General features: G+C 52.6%; 1 protein-coding gene across 1 annotated transcript in view; it reads right to left on the bottom strand.

The window, feature by feature from the left end:
• Positions 1 to 501: 501 nt before the first annotated feature.
• Positions 502 to 16,099, bottom strand: part of LAPTM5 (lysosomal protein transmembrane 5) — a 26,192-nt gene continuing 10,594 nt past the window's right edge. The window contains exons 2-8 of the mRNA XM_023219415.2: positions 10,504 to 10,597; positions 9,688 to 9,764; positions 7,868 to 7,996; positions 7,011 to 7,133; positions 5,683 to 5,778; positions 3,245 to 3,337; positions 502 to 1,947 (exon numbers count right to left, since the gene is read on the bottom strand). Of these exons, the coding sequence (XP_023075183.1) occupies positions 1,858 to 1,947; positions 3,245 to 3,337; positions 5,683 to 5,778; positions 7,011 to 7,133; positions 7,868 to 7,996; positions 9,688 to 9,764; positions 10,504 to 10,597 (702 nt within the window). The 3' untranslated portion in view covers positions 502 to 1,857. The remainder of the gene's footprint in view (positions 1,948 to 3,244; positions 3,338 to 5,682; positions 5,779 to 7,010; positions 7,134 to 7,867; positions 7,997 to 9,687; positions 9,765 to 10,503; positions 10,598 to 16,099) is intronic.

Here is a 16,099-nt window from a genome sequence, read left to right as displayed (position 1 = left end):
GGTGAGGGGGTGGGGGTGGGTGTGAGTGTGGGTGTGTTGGGTGTGTATGTTGGGTGTGGTTGTGGGGGTGTGTGAGGGGTGTATATGCAGGTGTGGGGGTGGGGTGAGGGGGTGGGGGTGGGTGTGAGTGTGGGTGTGTTGGGTGTGTATGTTGGTGGGTGTGGTTGTGGGGGGTGAGTGTGTGACAGGTGTCTATGTGGGTGTGTATGTAGGTGTAGGTGGGGTGGGGGTGATGGGGTGGGTGTTGGGGGTGTGAGTGTGGGGGTGTGGGGGTGTACTTTGGTGGGTGTGACTGGGAGCGTGTGAGGGGTATGTATGTAGGTGTAGGTGTGGGGCTTAGGTGAGGGGGTGGGTGTTGGTGTGAGTGTGGGGGTGTGGGTGTGGTTGTGGGGGGTGTGTATGTGGGTGTGGGGGCTGTGGGTGAGTCCTGGGGGTGCTGGAGGTAGAAGGCTGGTCTCCACCCTCCCTACGCTGTATTTCCAGAAACACATCAGCCAGAGAGAAGCTTGTTGCTGCTTTATTGAAACTTCCTCCCTGTCGCACACAAAGCAATTACACAAGGCGGTGTTGCCAGGAAGCTTTTGCAGAGCCTTCTCCCTCTGTACCCCCCGACAGTCCCCAGAGACCCTGCCTCTGTGGTCTCCACCTCTGGGTCCGCTCCCTGGAGGACCCCGACACACAGGGAAGCAGGCACAGGAGGGCTGTGGGGGCCAAACCTCCCTGGCTGCCACAACCACCATGACACCAGTGGCAGGGTCTGTGCCCACAAGGGGGTTGCCTGCTTTGACTGAACTAACCGGTGGGTTTAGTCCAACAAACAGATGTGCCCAACTTCAGGGCTGAATTTTTGCTTGATCACAAGCCTCAGGCAGAACTGACTCACCTATGACTGAATCGACTGAATGGATGGCCATGGACTGGCAGCTCGTCACTAAAATGACTGTGATTGAGCTGACTCCTTTCATGGAATCAACCACTATGCAGCCACACAGACCACAGAGCAACTGAATAGGTGAGCATTGGACTGTTGATGACAACTCTTCCGCAGAACAATTGTGTGTTTGAGGAGACTGTTTTATGATGAAATAACTGTTATTTCCTGGAGCTAATTATTGAATGACAGTCTGTCAACTGTTTAAATGAATCTCATTTGAATTAACAATTATACAGTCACTCAGAGGTCCTACATTCACCAGAGTTGGCATCCAGTTGATGGGTTCATTTGAATTAAATGGTTTGGAGGCTAACTTGGTTTTTTAAATTTAATTTCGTCACTATTCTATGTATTCTATTTATCACTATTCTAAACGACTCATGGTTGGCTAACTGATTATCATTTAAGCAAGCTAGTTGAAGAAATTGATTACATATATATTTATATATGGGGGTAGCTAATTGATGATTACTTGATTAAATTGCTATGTGAACTGACAACTATTTATAAATCAATGCAGTAGACTGCGGTTTTGACCAAATTATTTTACTGAACTGACAAGTGGGTTTTTGATGTGTCAGTTGCTTGGCTGAGCTGATCAAGTCGATAGTTGCTTAACAAACTCACCAACTTTAGAGTGACGGATGGTCTAAACAAGCGTCAGAGCTGATTGACATAAACCAAGCATTGTTGGGCTGAATTTTTGAGAGACCTGAGGAGTGATTCAGCCTAAAGCGTTAACCCAATTGTGAGCAGCTCACAGGCCCTGCAGGAGGAGCAGGCCAGCGAGGGAGACACAAGCAGATTGTCCTGCCAGGGAGGGGCGGGAGGGTCCACCCAGGCCGCAGGGGCCACCAAAGCAAAAAAGCAGATTATGAGGCAGTTCCACCCCTCCCAGCACTGGGGCTGGGGACTGGCGAGGGTCACACTTCTGAGTATGGGGGTGGTGCTGGGTCGCCCTCTGGGGTCTTCGATGGCAAAGACAGGGCTTCCTCGTAGGACGGCAGGACCACCTGGGAGAGACACAGAGATGAGGGTTGAGTATGGTCAAAAACGACCTGCAATTCCAACCTGGGGTCATGGGACCCAAACCCCCACCTCTGGCAAAATGATGCTGGTGCTGCTGCTGCTGATGATGATGATGATGATGATGATAATGAATGGCAGGTCTTGGATGTTTGCTATGTGCTAGACACTGCCTGCATGAGATAGGTGCAGTTCCCAGCCCTATAGTGGACATACTTGCCTTTGCCTATTCAGCATCAAGTCCCCCTTATTTTGAAAACAGTGCACCATTTTCCTTGGGAAAACACTCTCTGTCCATATACCTCCAGAAGAACTGGTCCCATCCCTCAGATCCAGCGGGGTGGCTGGACTTGGCCACTCAAAGTAGAATTCCATCCCCCTGGCTATAGTCCTTGGTTTGGGGATAGGCACGTGGCCCAAGTTGGTCCAATCAGACATATTCCTGGGACCTTCTTTTTCTGTTGGGATTACTGAGAGGGTGGGATATCGCCTAGGGGTTTTGGCAGTCATTTTGCCACCACAAGGGATGGGCCTCCTGAAAATGAAGCCAACATCAAGGAAAGTAGAGTCAAGAGATGGAGAGGATGACATCACATCCTGATATCATAATTCAGCCAGGCCCAAGCCAAACCTACATTTGGCTGCTAAGTTCTATGAGCTAGTAAATTCCTTAAGTCAGATTGACTTGGGTTTTTGCCACTTGCAACCAAAAGTGTCTTAACTAATACAATCTCCACCTTACTGGTGAGGAAAATAACCAGGAATTTAAACCATCACTTTCCAATAAGCTACTTCTAAGCACACCCCATCCTCTCTTCCCGGAAAGCCTCCTTCTCCTTTCCCAGCCATCTCATATCCATTGTCCCTCCAAGACCAGTCAACTGTCACCTCCTCCAGGAAGCCTTCCCTGATACCCGAAAAGAGGCCAGTCTTCCCTCTGTGCTTACTGTCCCTGTGCTTCACACCAAGTTGTAGTTGTATCTGTGTGTCTGAACTATGCACTCCCCTAAGGCAGAGGTGGCATCTTAGTTTTCTCTATGCCCCCTGGAATCGATATGAGACTAGCAAAGAGCGAGAGGTAGTAAATACTGAATAAATGAATGAGTGAGTGAATGAGCGAGTGAATGAATCTTACACTACCAGAACTGAAAGAGATCACATTTCTTCTGTTCCAACCCTCATCTTACAAATAGAGAAACCAAGGTCCAGCGAGGGAAGGAGACTCGACCCAAATGGCACAGGCAGTGAATGGCAAGGCTGGCACCCACCTGCAGCCAAACTCACCTTCTGGAACATCTTGGAGTTGCTCCTCTCCTCAATCGAGTTCAAGCACTTGATGAATCTGTAGCACCGCCACACACACTTGAACATGTACACCTGGAAAAAGGCCCAGGTCAGGCTGTGCTTTGCTGAGCGTCCTTCTCACACTCCAGCAGGCCTAGGACGTATGCCAGGCAGGAGCCACCACTCTCTCCAGAAGCCAGCATCCAGCCGCTCCTGCTCAGACCTCTCATTCTGGGTAGGAGTTCCTCACCAGCCAGTCCAGAATATTCCAGGTACTGCCCTTTTCATTGTCCCATAGACACCACATAGCAAGGGGGTTTTGGCGGCTTTTGGCCCTCCCTCCAATTTCCCCGGCAATAGTCCCACAGCTCCTGCTCGACTGCCCCCACCGACCGGGAGCTCACTACCTCCCGAGACAGCCCTGGCCATCTGGAAACAGAGCTGATGGTGGGACATGTTTTCTTCAAAATTGCTTCTGATACGTTGTTTTCTAAAGCAGGTTACAAAACAGCATGTGCAGTATTAGTCCAGGTTTATAAAGGAGGAACAATTGGTACATATCCATCAGCTGATGCAAGTTGATGTAAGAATTGGGCAGAAGCTTTCCAGAGTGGGGCATACAATCCCACGGGGCGAGCTCAAGAAACAACAGAAAACTCCAGGATCAGAAAACTGAGTAGGAGGAGAGGGTCCTGTACTGGAAGGTCTTGTTTGATGGATTCCCTGATTGGGCACATAGGTGGGGCAAGGAGACATATGGAGGTACTGAGTGACAAAGAATGAGGCATGAAGGCCCAGGGAAAATCAAGTCGGTGGAGGGGGCCAGCAAGGCAGAATGAGGGTCAAAGAGGGAAGCCCCTCATTCTGGAAGATAAAAAACAGAAGGGGAGCTGGAGGACGGAGCTGTGTGGTGGGATCTGGGGAGGGGTCCTGCAGTAGAGAGGGCCATGGAAACCCCACACTAGCTTCCCCCATGAAGCCTTCGGAGCGTTCTCACTGCACACTCACTAGTGCTTTTGTGCTAGGTCAGTCCTTGGAGAAGATGTTAAAAGGGGCAAGGTTCTGTTTCTAGGTTGGCATTAGGTGACAGCAGAGACTGCCCAGGGCCTCAGATGGAAGCAGGAGCTGGAGTCTGCAGACGCCCACCCACCAGCACAGAAAGGCTGGGGGGAAATGCACCAAGTTAGCAGTGATGTTCTCTGTGTGGGGTGGGGATGGGGAGTGCTTGTCTTCTTTCTACTTATCTGGAGTTTTTTGGTTTTCGTTTGAGAGAGAGATTCTCACTCTGTCGCCCAGGCTGGAGTACAGTGGCACGATTATGGCCCACTGCAGCCTCAACTTCCCAGGCTCAAGCAATTCTTCTGCCTCAGCCTCCCTAGTAGCTGGGACTACAGGCACATGCCACCACATTCATCTAATTTTTTTTTTTTTTTTTTTTTTTTATGTTTTGTAGAGACAGAATCTTGCTATGATGCCCAGGTTGGTTTTGAACTCCTGGCCTCAAGCAATCCTCCCAAGTTGGCCTCCCAAAGCACTGGGATTACAGGTGTGAGCCATCACACCCAGCTTATCTGTAGTTTTTTAATTTCTACAATGACCTATGTTACTTTTATGATCAGAAAAGAACACTTTTTAAAAGCCCTTCCTTCTGTCCTGTGGTCATCAGCATCCCTGTGGCTTCAGGCCACAGGCCCCCATTGTGGCCTCTAGGATCCCACAAAATTCCCCACGAGAGTTCTTCAGGTGTTAAGAAACAGCAGTCATGTCCCCCTTGAGTCCTCTATTTTCCATGCTGAATAGCAAGCACTCAGGTCTTTGTTGGGTTTTCTGGGGGGCGTTTTGACTTCCTAAGATGGTACGTTTTCCGGTCTCTTCACATTGTTGCACTGCTGTGAACACACTCTGGTGCTTCACCATCACTCAGACCTGGGACCTGAAACTGGATTCTATCCCTGGGCCTGACCACCCCAGAGAAGAATGAGATCATTCCCCTCCCTCCTTCTCATCACCAAACCTCTATTAACATGATCTCAGGCACATTTTGATGCCTGAATTACATAAAACTGTAACATAGGCAAAGTAAGACTCATGCCCCTGAGGCCCAGAGAGAAGTGACTTGCTGAAGACCAAGCACGCAGCTAGTGACAGTGGGGCTAGGATTCAAACGCAGGCCAGTCCAAATCTAATTCTGGACAGCTGGAATTAGACATCTGAATGCAGGTGGCCTTCATGGATTCACATCCCCTAAATGGGCTGTCTCGGAGGATCCCAAGTAAAGTCAGAGGAGCTGGCATGGGATAGCAAGAGAAAGGAGCTAAAAGCAGGAGAGGAGGCATGGAGGACACGTGTCCCTGCCTTCTAACAACTTGGCATGGGCGGGCCTGGGCCCAGCACGCCTCACCACGCCTCCCAGAGCCGCAGGGCAGGGGTCCACTCACCTTGAAGATAAGGACGGTGATGAAGGCGATGGAAAAGATGATCATCATCTTGATGAACTGGTTATAAGGCATATCCTCCTGGCTGGGGAGGTAATTCTGCAACAGATTTGGGAGCCACATCAATGCCTCTGGACATAAGGAATTCCAACAGCACCCACACATCCAGGAATAACGATCCCATGCTCCACACACACAGGAGCACAGTGTGGCTCAGCCGTCACCTTTGTTGACTGCCACAGCAGCCTTGGGAAGCAGGTGCTACCCTCAGCCCCATCCCACTGACGGGCGAACCAAGAAAAGCCAGGTGGCTACTACCTCCAGATCCGCTTCCCAGGCTGGTACACCCACCCATCCCCAGCTGGCAGGTGTCAGCTGCCCATGGGCCACACCTATGCCCTTCTCTAGAAGATCATTTTGGCTGATAGGGACCACCTAATCCACTAGTACCTGGGAGGTTACATTCCCTCCTCTAGCGGCAGCTTGAAACCAATGACTGATGCGGAGGAACTCGCCCTAGGTGAGACTGCCTCTGTGGTCATTTGCAAGTATTACCACACATTCTTTAAGACTCCTCCCTTCTAAAGGTAGTGTTTATTTTCTGTCCCCTTGACTGTGGGCTGGACTTAGCAACTCACTTCTAACTAACAGAATGTAACAGAAGTGATGGAAGTCGTAAAAGACACTGCCTTTCCTCCTTGCTTATCTCTTACATTGCTCCCGCAGGGGAAGCCAGCAGCCATGTCAGGAGAGCACTCAAGCATCACTACTACAAGCCCACACGACGAGGAATTAGACAAAGAGCCCACACCCTGTGAGTGAGCCACCGGGAGTGCATCCTTCAGATCCAATCAAGCCCTCAGTTGTCCACAGGCCCAGGGACCATCTTGGGTGCAGCCCACCAGAGTCCCTGAGTCAGAAGAACCCAGCTAAGCCACTGCCAAGCTCCTTGATCCTCAGAAACTGTGTGAAATGATAAACGTTTATTGCTTTAAGCCATGGTGTTTAGAGATAATTCATTAGACAGCAGTAAAAATGGATATTATGTCTGTGTTGCAATTCACACACCAAGGCCCTCTCTGGGATCATGCAGGGCTGCTCCGACAGCCGCGTCTTTGCTTGGTTTCCTCCTTTTCTCGAACCTGCCTCCCTCACTCCTCACAAGTTTCCTCCTGAGAGGGCTCCCTCAATACATCACCAGCACAAGAATCTTCCTCCCAGGGTCCAGCTCCAGGGAACCCAGACTAAACCACAGACACACAGAGACATGAAGTAACTTGCTCAAGGCCACACAGCCAGGAAATGGGCATGGACCCCTGCCCCAGACTCACCATGTGGTTCATGGACTTGAAGTTGAGATAGGTGGGCACTTCCATGTAGGAGCTGCAGAGGGTCAGGATGCTCAGGCAGAAGTCCAGCAGCTGCAGCGTCATCAGGGGGAACTTGGAGGGGCTCTGGGGAGGACAAATACAAGGAGGAGGAATAAGGAGCGGCAATTAAAGTCCCAGTTACTGAGCGGCACAGAGTAGGCCCTCACTTGAGAGAGCATCTCAGCTACAGACATCATCGACTCTCATCCCCTGTGCACAGAGAGATGTGAACACACAGCTGTTCATGCCAAGAGCTGGTGGCAGACCTGGGACTAGAACCAGGGCCTCCAGACTCCCGGGCCAGGCCCTTCCATGATGTAGTCCCTTGGTCTCTTCAAGGACAACAGTTGGGGAAAGTGAGAAAAGCAACTTTGGGGGACTGTGTCCTTGACTGGTAGCAGCCCTCAAGCCACTCCACAGTGGACACTCACTGGCATGAATCATCCTTCTCTTCCTTTCTTCAACTTGGAATAACACTGGGGGCTGGGGGCCTAAAAGCACACGTGCCCTTTCCTCAGGTGTCAGTTCACTCCCAGCGGCACTGACCAAGTGCTGACCGTGGGCTGCACCCCCCAATGTTCGTGTTCCTCATTTAACCTTCATAAGGCAGGCTGGTGAGATGTGATTGCAGGTACATTCCACAGAGGAAGAAACTTGGGGCAATGTGGAGGGACTCAGAGACTGGGTCAAGACCCCAGCCAGGAAGAGGGCTCCTACCCTCCCCAGCCTGAGCCCAGGGCCCTTGTCTGGCCCCCTCCCATCTCCCATGCCAGGCCTGGGGTCTGCTGTCCGGTGAGAGGTGGGGGCTGGGTACTCACAGCACGGCTCCGGGAGGCCAACTTGAGGTAGGCGGGCAGCTCAATGTAGGAGCCCAGCAGGGTGAGCAGGCACAGGAGATAGTCCATGATTTGCAGGGACAGGAAGGGCAGCAGGTACTTCTCCCGGTTCTGAAAGGTAGGCCCAACACCGTCAAGTGTCCCCTGCATGCAGCCAACACTCCCCCACCCAGCCTGATATCCTCATGCATCCCCTTCCCACCCTCTCCCAAATCTTCCCTGCCCTCCTCAGTTGAGGTCACCTTCCTCTGAGTGACACTCTGGGGACAGGGAGTGGATAAGACCCAGGCCCTGAATGAGAGGAGTCTTGGTGTCCCAGGAGACATAAGGGAACCGTCCCCATCTATCAGGGCTCAAAGAGCAGGATTTGACTCCATTTGCTCACAAGAACCCAGCAAGGAAGGGCTTTGTGCACTTTTTACAGAGGAGAGGGGATCAGAGAGGACTTGCTGGAGTTGGGGACACCAGGGCTAGATCGGGGAAGGAGACTAGGAGCGAGCAGGAGGGAGGGGTGGGGCACTGGAGGCAGAAGGACCGGCATGAGCGAAGGCCCAGAGGCAGCAGAGCTCCCCGGCCCCCCACACCCCCATCTCCCCCACCACCACCCCACATACAGTTGGACCTCCCTCCACGGGCCACTCCCAGGGATCCAAAGACACAGTAAGAGGCCCTGCCAGGAAGAGGCTGAAATCCCTCTCCTTCAATTGAAAACAAGTGATCACCGTGACCAGTATTCATTCATATGTTCTCACAGCTGGGGACAAAATCACGGAAACAGGGGTTTCCTGGTGTCTCATGGGGTCATCTAAAATCACTCAGGAGGCAACCAGAACAACCTTGACTGATCTCAGAGTCTTTAGGGACCACTTGCTCCATTTCTCCATTTCCCTAGCTGAACCATTTGAGTTTCTGCACAAGCACCCAGAGCCACCCTGCACAATGCAAACGGCCTCCCCCGGGGAGCATGGGTTCCAAGACGTAGTGGGTGTTAGCAAGGGAAGTGGGTGTTGGCATTTTAGGCATGTTGGATCCATTCCAAACCAGCACCAAACCATCACCCCACTCCTCTGGCCCTGCCCCTGTCTGCACAGGAAGAACCCTCTTTCTGGATCCTACTCTCATGGCCATGTGATGAGGCCCTGGCTTCCTGCCTTTCTGGGGACCAAGGGACAGCGGCTTCCTCTTCTGCAAGGGGTTGAGCTGCAGCCCATCTCAATTCTCCCACCAGATTTGCCTTGGGCCCAGCAGCCCCTCGTTGTCACACTAGACTGTCCCTGTCTCTCTGAGGGCCCATCTTCCCCAGTTAGATTATGAGCTCTCTGGGGGCCCTCCAGGGCATAGGTCCCCCTCAGGGTGCTGGCACCTGTCACGGCACAGCTACAGCGCATGCATCCTATTTTCCTCCTGCTTCGGCTCCTCTCATCCATTACAAAATCCAGTGCTTTCTCCCCTCCCTCACCCCCAGAAAAAACACTTCCCCTTCTCACTCTCCAAATTCCCTGCTTCCACCTGCCATTTAAAAGGATGTGAGTCATCAGCTGGTTCTCACCGAAGTGTCGGTGACCAGCATAGCCCACCATGCCCGGCCCTGTGGAGGCTCATCTTACCAGGGAACCAAGGTCATCAGCCCAGAGAATCTCAGGGAGAAACATGGTTCTCCAAAAGGTAAGTGTGAAGATCTCCAGCATGTAGGTAGGACCTCCTAACACACCCGCCTCCCACCCTCTCAGCACCCTGCACTGCCCATCAGTGGGTGTGAATAACAGGAAGGGGCGGGGGCAGCGGGGCTCCTGAGCCCTCACCTTGACCACACCGATCAGCAGGCTCAGGCTGATGACGAAGAGCATGGCGATGAGCATGAAGCTGGAGATCAGGTCGGCTGAAAGGCAAGGAGAGCAGTGAGGCGCTCGGGGGTACCCCCGGCACCCCAGCCAGGCTCCCAGGAAGACACTTGGGGAACCACTGGTTTGGGGACATGAGGGTGCACAGGAAAGCCCAGGCCCTGCCCTCACGCAGTCCTCAGTCTGGAGTAGATACAAAGACAAAAGCAGAACATCACGCGTAGCACAAGAGGATGCGACAGAGGGTGTTGGGCTGGAGGTGCAGGCTGGGGTCCACTTCAGCCAGGGTGAGGCTGAGGAAGGCATCCCTGGGGAGTGGCCTGAGAGCAATGAGGAGTTGGCCTGAGACAGGGACAAGGTTGCTGAGGTCAGTGTGGCTGAAGCAAGGTGTGGGGCGAAGAATCACAGAGAGATGCTGTCAGAGAAGTGGGCAGGGGCTGGATCCCATGGTGAGGAGTTTCCATTTTATTCTAGTGTGATGAGCAGCCACTGACAGCTTTAAGCAGAAGAGTGAGGCTGTCACCTTTACCAGCTGGTGGGGGTTTGCAAAGTCCCATTCCATCTGCTCTCACCACCTGCATATGTGGGTGGGGTCAGGTGGGACATCCCCATTTGCAGATGAAACAGCCGAGGCCCCAAGAAAGGAAGACACTTGCCAGAGGTCATCCATCGTCCATGGAGAGGTGACAGGGCCTCCAACCCCAGCCTGGCTATCCCTGGCCAGGGCCCTCCCTGTCCTCCTCCCCCCGCCACTCCACCGGCGTCCCCTGGACCTACCGATCCTGAGGTAGCTCATCTTCGAGAGCTTGCAGGATGCCTTGCCATGGGCCACCTCTACGGAGTGCTCGATGAACAACAAGACGCTCATGATCTGGAGGCAAAGCAAAGCTTCAGTCAGCTGAGCCTGCATCACGGCCCCCTGACCAGCTCTTCCCACCTTAGTGGTGTACAGCAGGGAAGCCAGTAGTGAGGATCCTGGAGTGGATGGCATGCCAGGTCAGTAGGGCATCCCAGACAAAAGAGTGACCTTTACATAGAGAGCCCATGCTCAGAATCCTGGGTCTTCCTCTCTCCAGCTGTGTGACCCTGGGCAAGCTACTTGACTTCTATACGCCTTGGTTTACCCATCTGCAAGATGGGGATAATACCAGTAACTTCCTTAGGAGGCTACCGTGAGGAGTAAATGAGACTATCCCAGGAGAGCCCTTAGGTCTGGCTCTCAGTAAGAGTGGTAACTGTTACTATTGAAGGTCAGGCTTAAAGGGGTGGGGTAGGGGGTAGAAGCTGAAGGTTCCTCCGCTGCACCCTCTTCTGTAACAACAGGCTCTGGGGATCAGAGAGCATCATAGAGCTTCAGGTTCCCGGAATCATCAACACAGGCCTGGGAGGGCCCTGGAGAGCATCTAACCCTGAATCCCTGTCTCCCATGGCCCCTCAGGGAATAATGACATCTTCCTCATAGGACTGTGGTAGAGCCAGATGGGATAATTCACTTAAAGTACCTGGCAGATAGTAAGCACTCAATCTGTGCTATAATTATTACTGTTATCCCCACTCGACTGTAGGTTCCAGGCAGGGAAAGCCTGTGTGTCTCTTTGTTCATTCCCCTACCTGTTGTATTTGTTGAATGAATGAATGAATGAATGAATGAATGAATGAATGAACAAATGAACCCCACACTCTCAGAGGACCGTTGCTAAGAATGATGGGGAAGGGGCGAATCTGATAGGCCAGAGTGTTGGGGTGGACCTAGAAACCACTGAAATTCAGCCACAAAACTGCAGCTTGAAAGAACCTTGGAGATCACCTTGTCCATGCCTCCCACCAAGCAGTGCAGGAATCCTGTGCCATGCAGCCTCTACTGAAGTGCTTCCAGCCATGGGGAACTCACAACCTTATGTGTGTCCATGTCCTTGCAGCAAGCCCTTCACCCTTCCCCTACGACACACATGCAGTTCTCCAGGTACCCTCTGCCCATATAAAGAACAAGAAGACTGTCCCCTCCCTTCTAGTGGGTGCCCTATCTCTATTAATATGGCCCTAAGTTTACATTGGCTTTCTAGGCAGCCTTGCACTGATAACTTATGCTCAGCTGACAGGCAACCAGCTACCCACCATCTGTTTCCCCCTTGCTGACTGTGTGGGTTTGTTTTTTTTTTTTTTTTTTTTGTAGCTCAGACACAGGTCTCAACTTGTCTTCCTGCCACATTACATCCTGTTTAGGGGCGTGGAAAGGGACTGAACAGAAGAGTGATGAAGAGCTGGGCTCCAGATCAAGAGGGATTTGAATCCAGATCACTGTGTGACCTTGGGCAAGTCTCTTAACCTCTCTGAGTTGCCTCATCTGGAAAATTGCAATCACTGGATTCAGTGAGGATTAAATTGCATTATATTTACAAAACACTGAGCTCAGGGACTGGCAGGGGGTGCCCAGCAAACAGAATCTGCTTTTGGCTGGGACAAGCTTACGTGGTTGGGCAGTAGTACCAGGAGCATGGTGCATGCTCTAACTACCCCCTCGACCTGCTGGAGAGTGAGCTGGAAAGGCTTTGTCTCATCATGAAAGTCAAGAGCACCCTGAGCAGAAGGCAGGTGCGGTGAGGGCTGTGGCTAACACTCAGAGGAAACAGCCCTGAGAGAAAAACTCCTTCCTCAGTCCCCAAAGGCCAAGCCGCAGCCCCTCTCCTCTCAGTTTCACCTTGAACGAGAGAAAGAGAAAGGGAGGCAGATGACAGCTCCGTCCAGCACAGAACGGGGTGTCCTGTGAAGTGGTGAGCTCCCTGTTCCTGGGAGTATGTAAGCAGATCACAGATGAGTCACAGCTGGGCTTAGAGAAGGACCATGAGCATCAACCAGCCGTGAAACGAGAAGACTTTGAAAGTCTCAAGATTCCAGGAGTATCTGAGATCTGGAACGAAGCCTAGAATCAGATCATCTCAACCTCCCCTTGCTAGAAGGAGCCTACATCTACTTGTTTTACAAGCTCCCTCTGCTTGTTTTATAAACTCAGACAGATTAGGTGGCTTGCCCAAGGACACACAGCAAGTTGAGGGGGGAGCCCAAGTCTCCCAGTGCTGTTCTGATGCCTTCCCATTTCCCTGACCCCCAAAATGCCTCAGAGCCCTGCTAGCCTGAACTCTGGGGAGGACTTAGATATTTTGATCATGCACCTATGTCAGTAAAACCTTTTGAACACACGCCTCTATTTTTCTTTCTTTCTAAATTACAGGAATGTGTTACTGTCCTAGTTTATCATGAACATCATAAAACAGTTACCAAAAAATTTCCAGAAATTAAAAAATTGTATGATTGAAAAATTTAGAATTTTGATATTGTCAACCTGAGGCCATGAGGTCACCCTGAACATTACCCGACTTTAGAGACCTCTACTAATCCTCAATTCCCCTCTCAACTCCTCTGTTCTCCTCCAAGCATCCCTCACTGCCCTGCAACCCCTCCAACCACCCCAAGGGAAGAAGGGGACATTTGTATAGCCTAACTCCATGCCACGTGATCTTCCCTCTACTCAGCAAAGGGACTATTCTTAATACTTTCACTCCCATTTCACAGATGAAGAAAGTGCAGCTCAGGGAGGTCCAGGGCCTTGCCCAAGGCCTCCCAGCTGGTCATAAGTAGGGTTAAGTTTCAAATCTTGGCCAATTCCCTCCACTGCCCAGCATCTCCCAGCATCTGCCCAGCATCTGCCCAGCCTGCGGCCTGACCCTTCCCTCAGTGCCTCCGTGGAGGCAGAGAGGTGCCCCCATCCCCTCTCCCTCTGCAGTCCCCCCTCCCTCCCCTCAGCCTGAGCACCACCAGAGGTATTTCTACTTTTGTGAAAACCACCTGCACTTAAAACCCAGCTCACTCTCCCCCTATTTCATCCTCTCAACACCCCTGAGGCAGGGGACGGGGGAGGACTTTGTCCCCATTGCCGGGTGGCCCACGAGGCTCCTAGAGAGCAGGGACCAGCCCACGGTCACAGAGCGAGGCAACCTCAGAGCCTGACTCAGACTCTGCGGGGCCCCGACCTTCCACGAAGATGCCAGTCCCTGACCCAGGAGAAAGGAAGGAAGCTCGGCTCCAGGCACCCATGCTGCTCTCTAGGACATAGAATGGAGAGGAACTCATATTTATTCAGCAGCTACTGTGTGCTCAGACCTGCACACACAGGCTTGCACTGCAATCTCCCAAAACTTTACAAAAGAGGCAACATTTTCCTGTGTTACAGATGAGGAAATGGAGGCTGAGACAGAACTCACATGTCCTGTGTCACGTGGCCCGGCTGGGATGTGAACCCTGTTGCCTCTCTCCTGGGGTCCGGGGCTCCCCACAAGGCTGGGCTGGCTCCCCTGGGACTCCAGAATCTCTCCAGCCATCTGCCCACTCTTCCCTGGCAGCCAAGCCCCAGCCCCTCAGAGCTCAGGAGACCAGAGCTGAGGAGCAGGAGGCCTCCTCCACTGCCTCACTGCTGTGTGGCCCTGGTCAGGTTCTGGCTTCTCCCTGGCCTCAGTTTTCGCCTTTGGTCAATGAGAAGAGACCCTCATTTTCCCCTGGGGCCATTGGGATGACAGACCGCAGGAGGGTCAGTGGGGTGGAGCTCCTACACACTGCAGGACACCTCACCCAGGCTGCCCACAGTCCTCCACCCCCAGCCACCCCAGGGCCAGCACCCTACCCCTCAGAAGGCCCTCACTGCCCCACCCATGTCCCTAACCAACAGCTATTGGTAATTCCTGGAAAGTACCTGGACAACCTACAGAGTATGCAGAGAGTCAAAATTTCCAAGCTGGCCGGGGGCAGTGGCTCAAGCCTGTAACCCCAGCACTTTGGGAGGCCGAGACGGGCGGATCACGAGGTCAGGAGATCGAGACCATCCTGGCAAACACGGTGAAACCCCGTCTCTACTAAAAAATACAAAAAACTAGCCGGGCGAGGTGGTGGGCGCCTGTAGTCCCAGCTACTCGGGAGGCTGAGGCAGGAGAATGGCGGGAACCCGGGAGGCGGAGCTTGCAGTGAGCTGAAATCCGGCCACTGCACTCCAGCCTGGGCAACAGAGCGAGACTCCGTCTCAAAAAAAAAAAAAAAAAAAAATTTCCAAGCCCCCAGCCCTTGCTTTCCCTTCATGCCCTTGGTTTCCACCTGGACACAGCACTGCCTTCTCCCTAAGCTCTGAGAGCCCAGCTGGGCTGTGACCTTGGAACCCAAGCCTTCCCACGACAGGCACAAGGCTTCTCTCCTCCAACAATGCCCAGGCAGACAGTGTGCCCTCACCCACCTGTTCCCCTATTACAGCATCTTTTAACCCACTGTCCCTTCATTCTATGCTGGTGAGATCATGAAGATAAGAGCTGGGGTGCTGGAGTCAGACGGCCCCAGGCCCCAGCTGAGCTCTGCACCCTTGAGCCAGCCACTAACCTCTCTGGGCCTCGGCTCCTCATCTGAGGAATGGGGTTAATCACTGACCTGCCTCACAGGATTGCTGAGATCAAATGGCATCATGCGGTGCACAGAGCCGGGCACACAGCAGGTGCACCACAAGCAAGCACAGTTGGGTGGTGGTTTTTGGTACCTCTGGGCATGTTTACCTCTCAGTAAACACCCTCTGAGCACCCACCACCTCCAAACTCTGTCTAGACAAGCCACTGACTGTGACGTGCCAGTGTCTCAGTCCCCAGGGAACTCAATGCGTGAATGGTGTGCTGAGTCATGACAGAGGACACGCATGGGGCTTGGGGTCCTTGATGAGGGATAATGCATTGCTATCTAAAAAACTTAAGGAGAGTTTCACCAACAGGAAACCCACGAGCATGGCTTTGAAGGATAAGTAAGAGTTTTCCAACACAGAAGAGAAGAAAGCGTTCCAAAAGAGGGGACGTCATGTGCAAGGCTACAGGCCTTGGCAGTGCAGGTGTGTTTCAGTCTCTCCAGGGAAACTCAGAAGGTGCGGGAGTGTCTCTTCCCTGAGAGGAGGATGTTACCAGTGGGAAAGTATGGCCCAGAGAGAGACAGCGACCAGCCCAAGGTCACACACCAAAACTGTCGCAGGGTCAAAATCAGCTCTGTCCTCCTGCCTCCAAGCCGGGCTCAGGCTGCGGTCCCAGCCATGCTCAGCCGCCCTTCCCACCCCCACTCTCCTTTCCCGCTTTTCACCTCTTCCTTCTGCCCCTCTTTGGTTTCAGTTCTTATTCCCGTCTGCATGCAGCACTTCTTTCTTAATGACAAACACAGCTTCCCCACGCTGGCCAGTGGGGAAGTGGCCAGGGGACAGGGGGATTTGTTTCTTTTTCTGGTGGCTCTGAGGAGCAAGCAACAGGTTGAGCTAAAAGAATGGGGGCAGGGGCTGGAGGAGGGAAATCAGGGAAGCTGGGGACAA

This window comes from Piliocolobus tephrosceles, chromosome 1 (genome assembly GCF_002776525.5).
Source record: "Piliocolobus tephrosceles isolate RC106 chromosome 1, ASM277652v3, whole genome shotgun sequence".
In the NCBI taxonomy this organism is placed as follows: domain Eukaryota; kingdom Metazoa; phylum Chordata; class Mammalia; order Primates; family Cercopithecidae; genus Piliocolobus; species Piliocolobus tephrosceles.
This window is presented reverse-complemented; position numbering and strand designations above follow the sequence as displayed.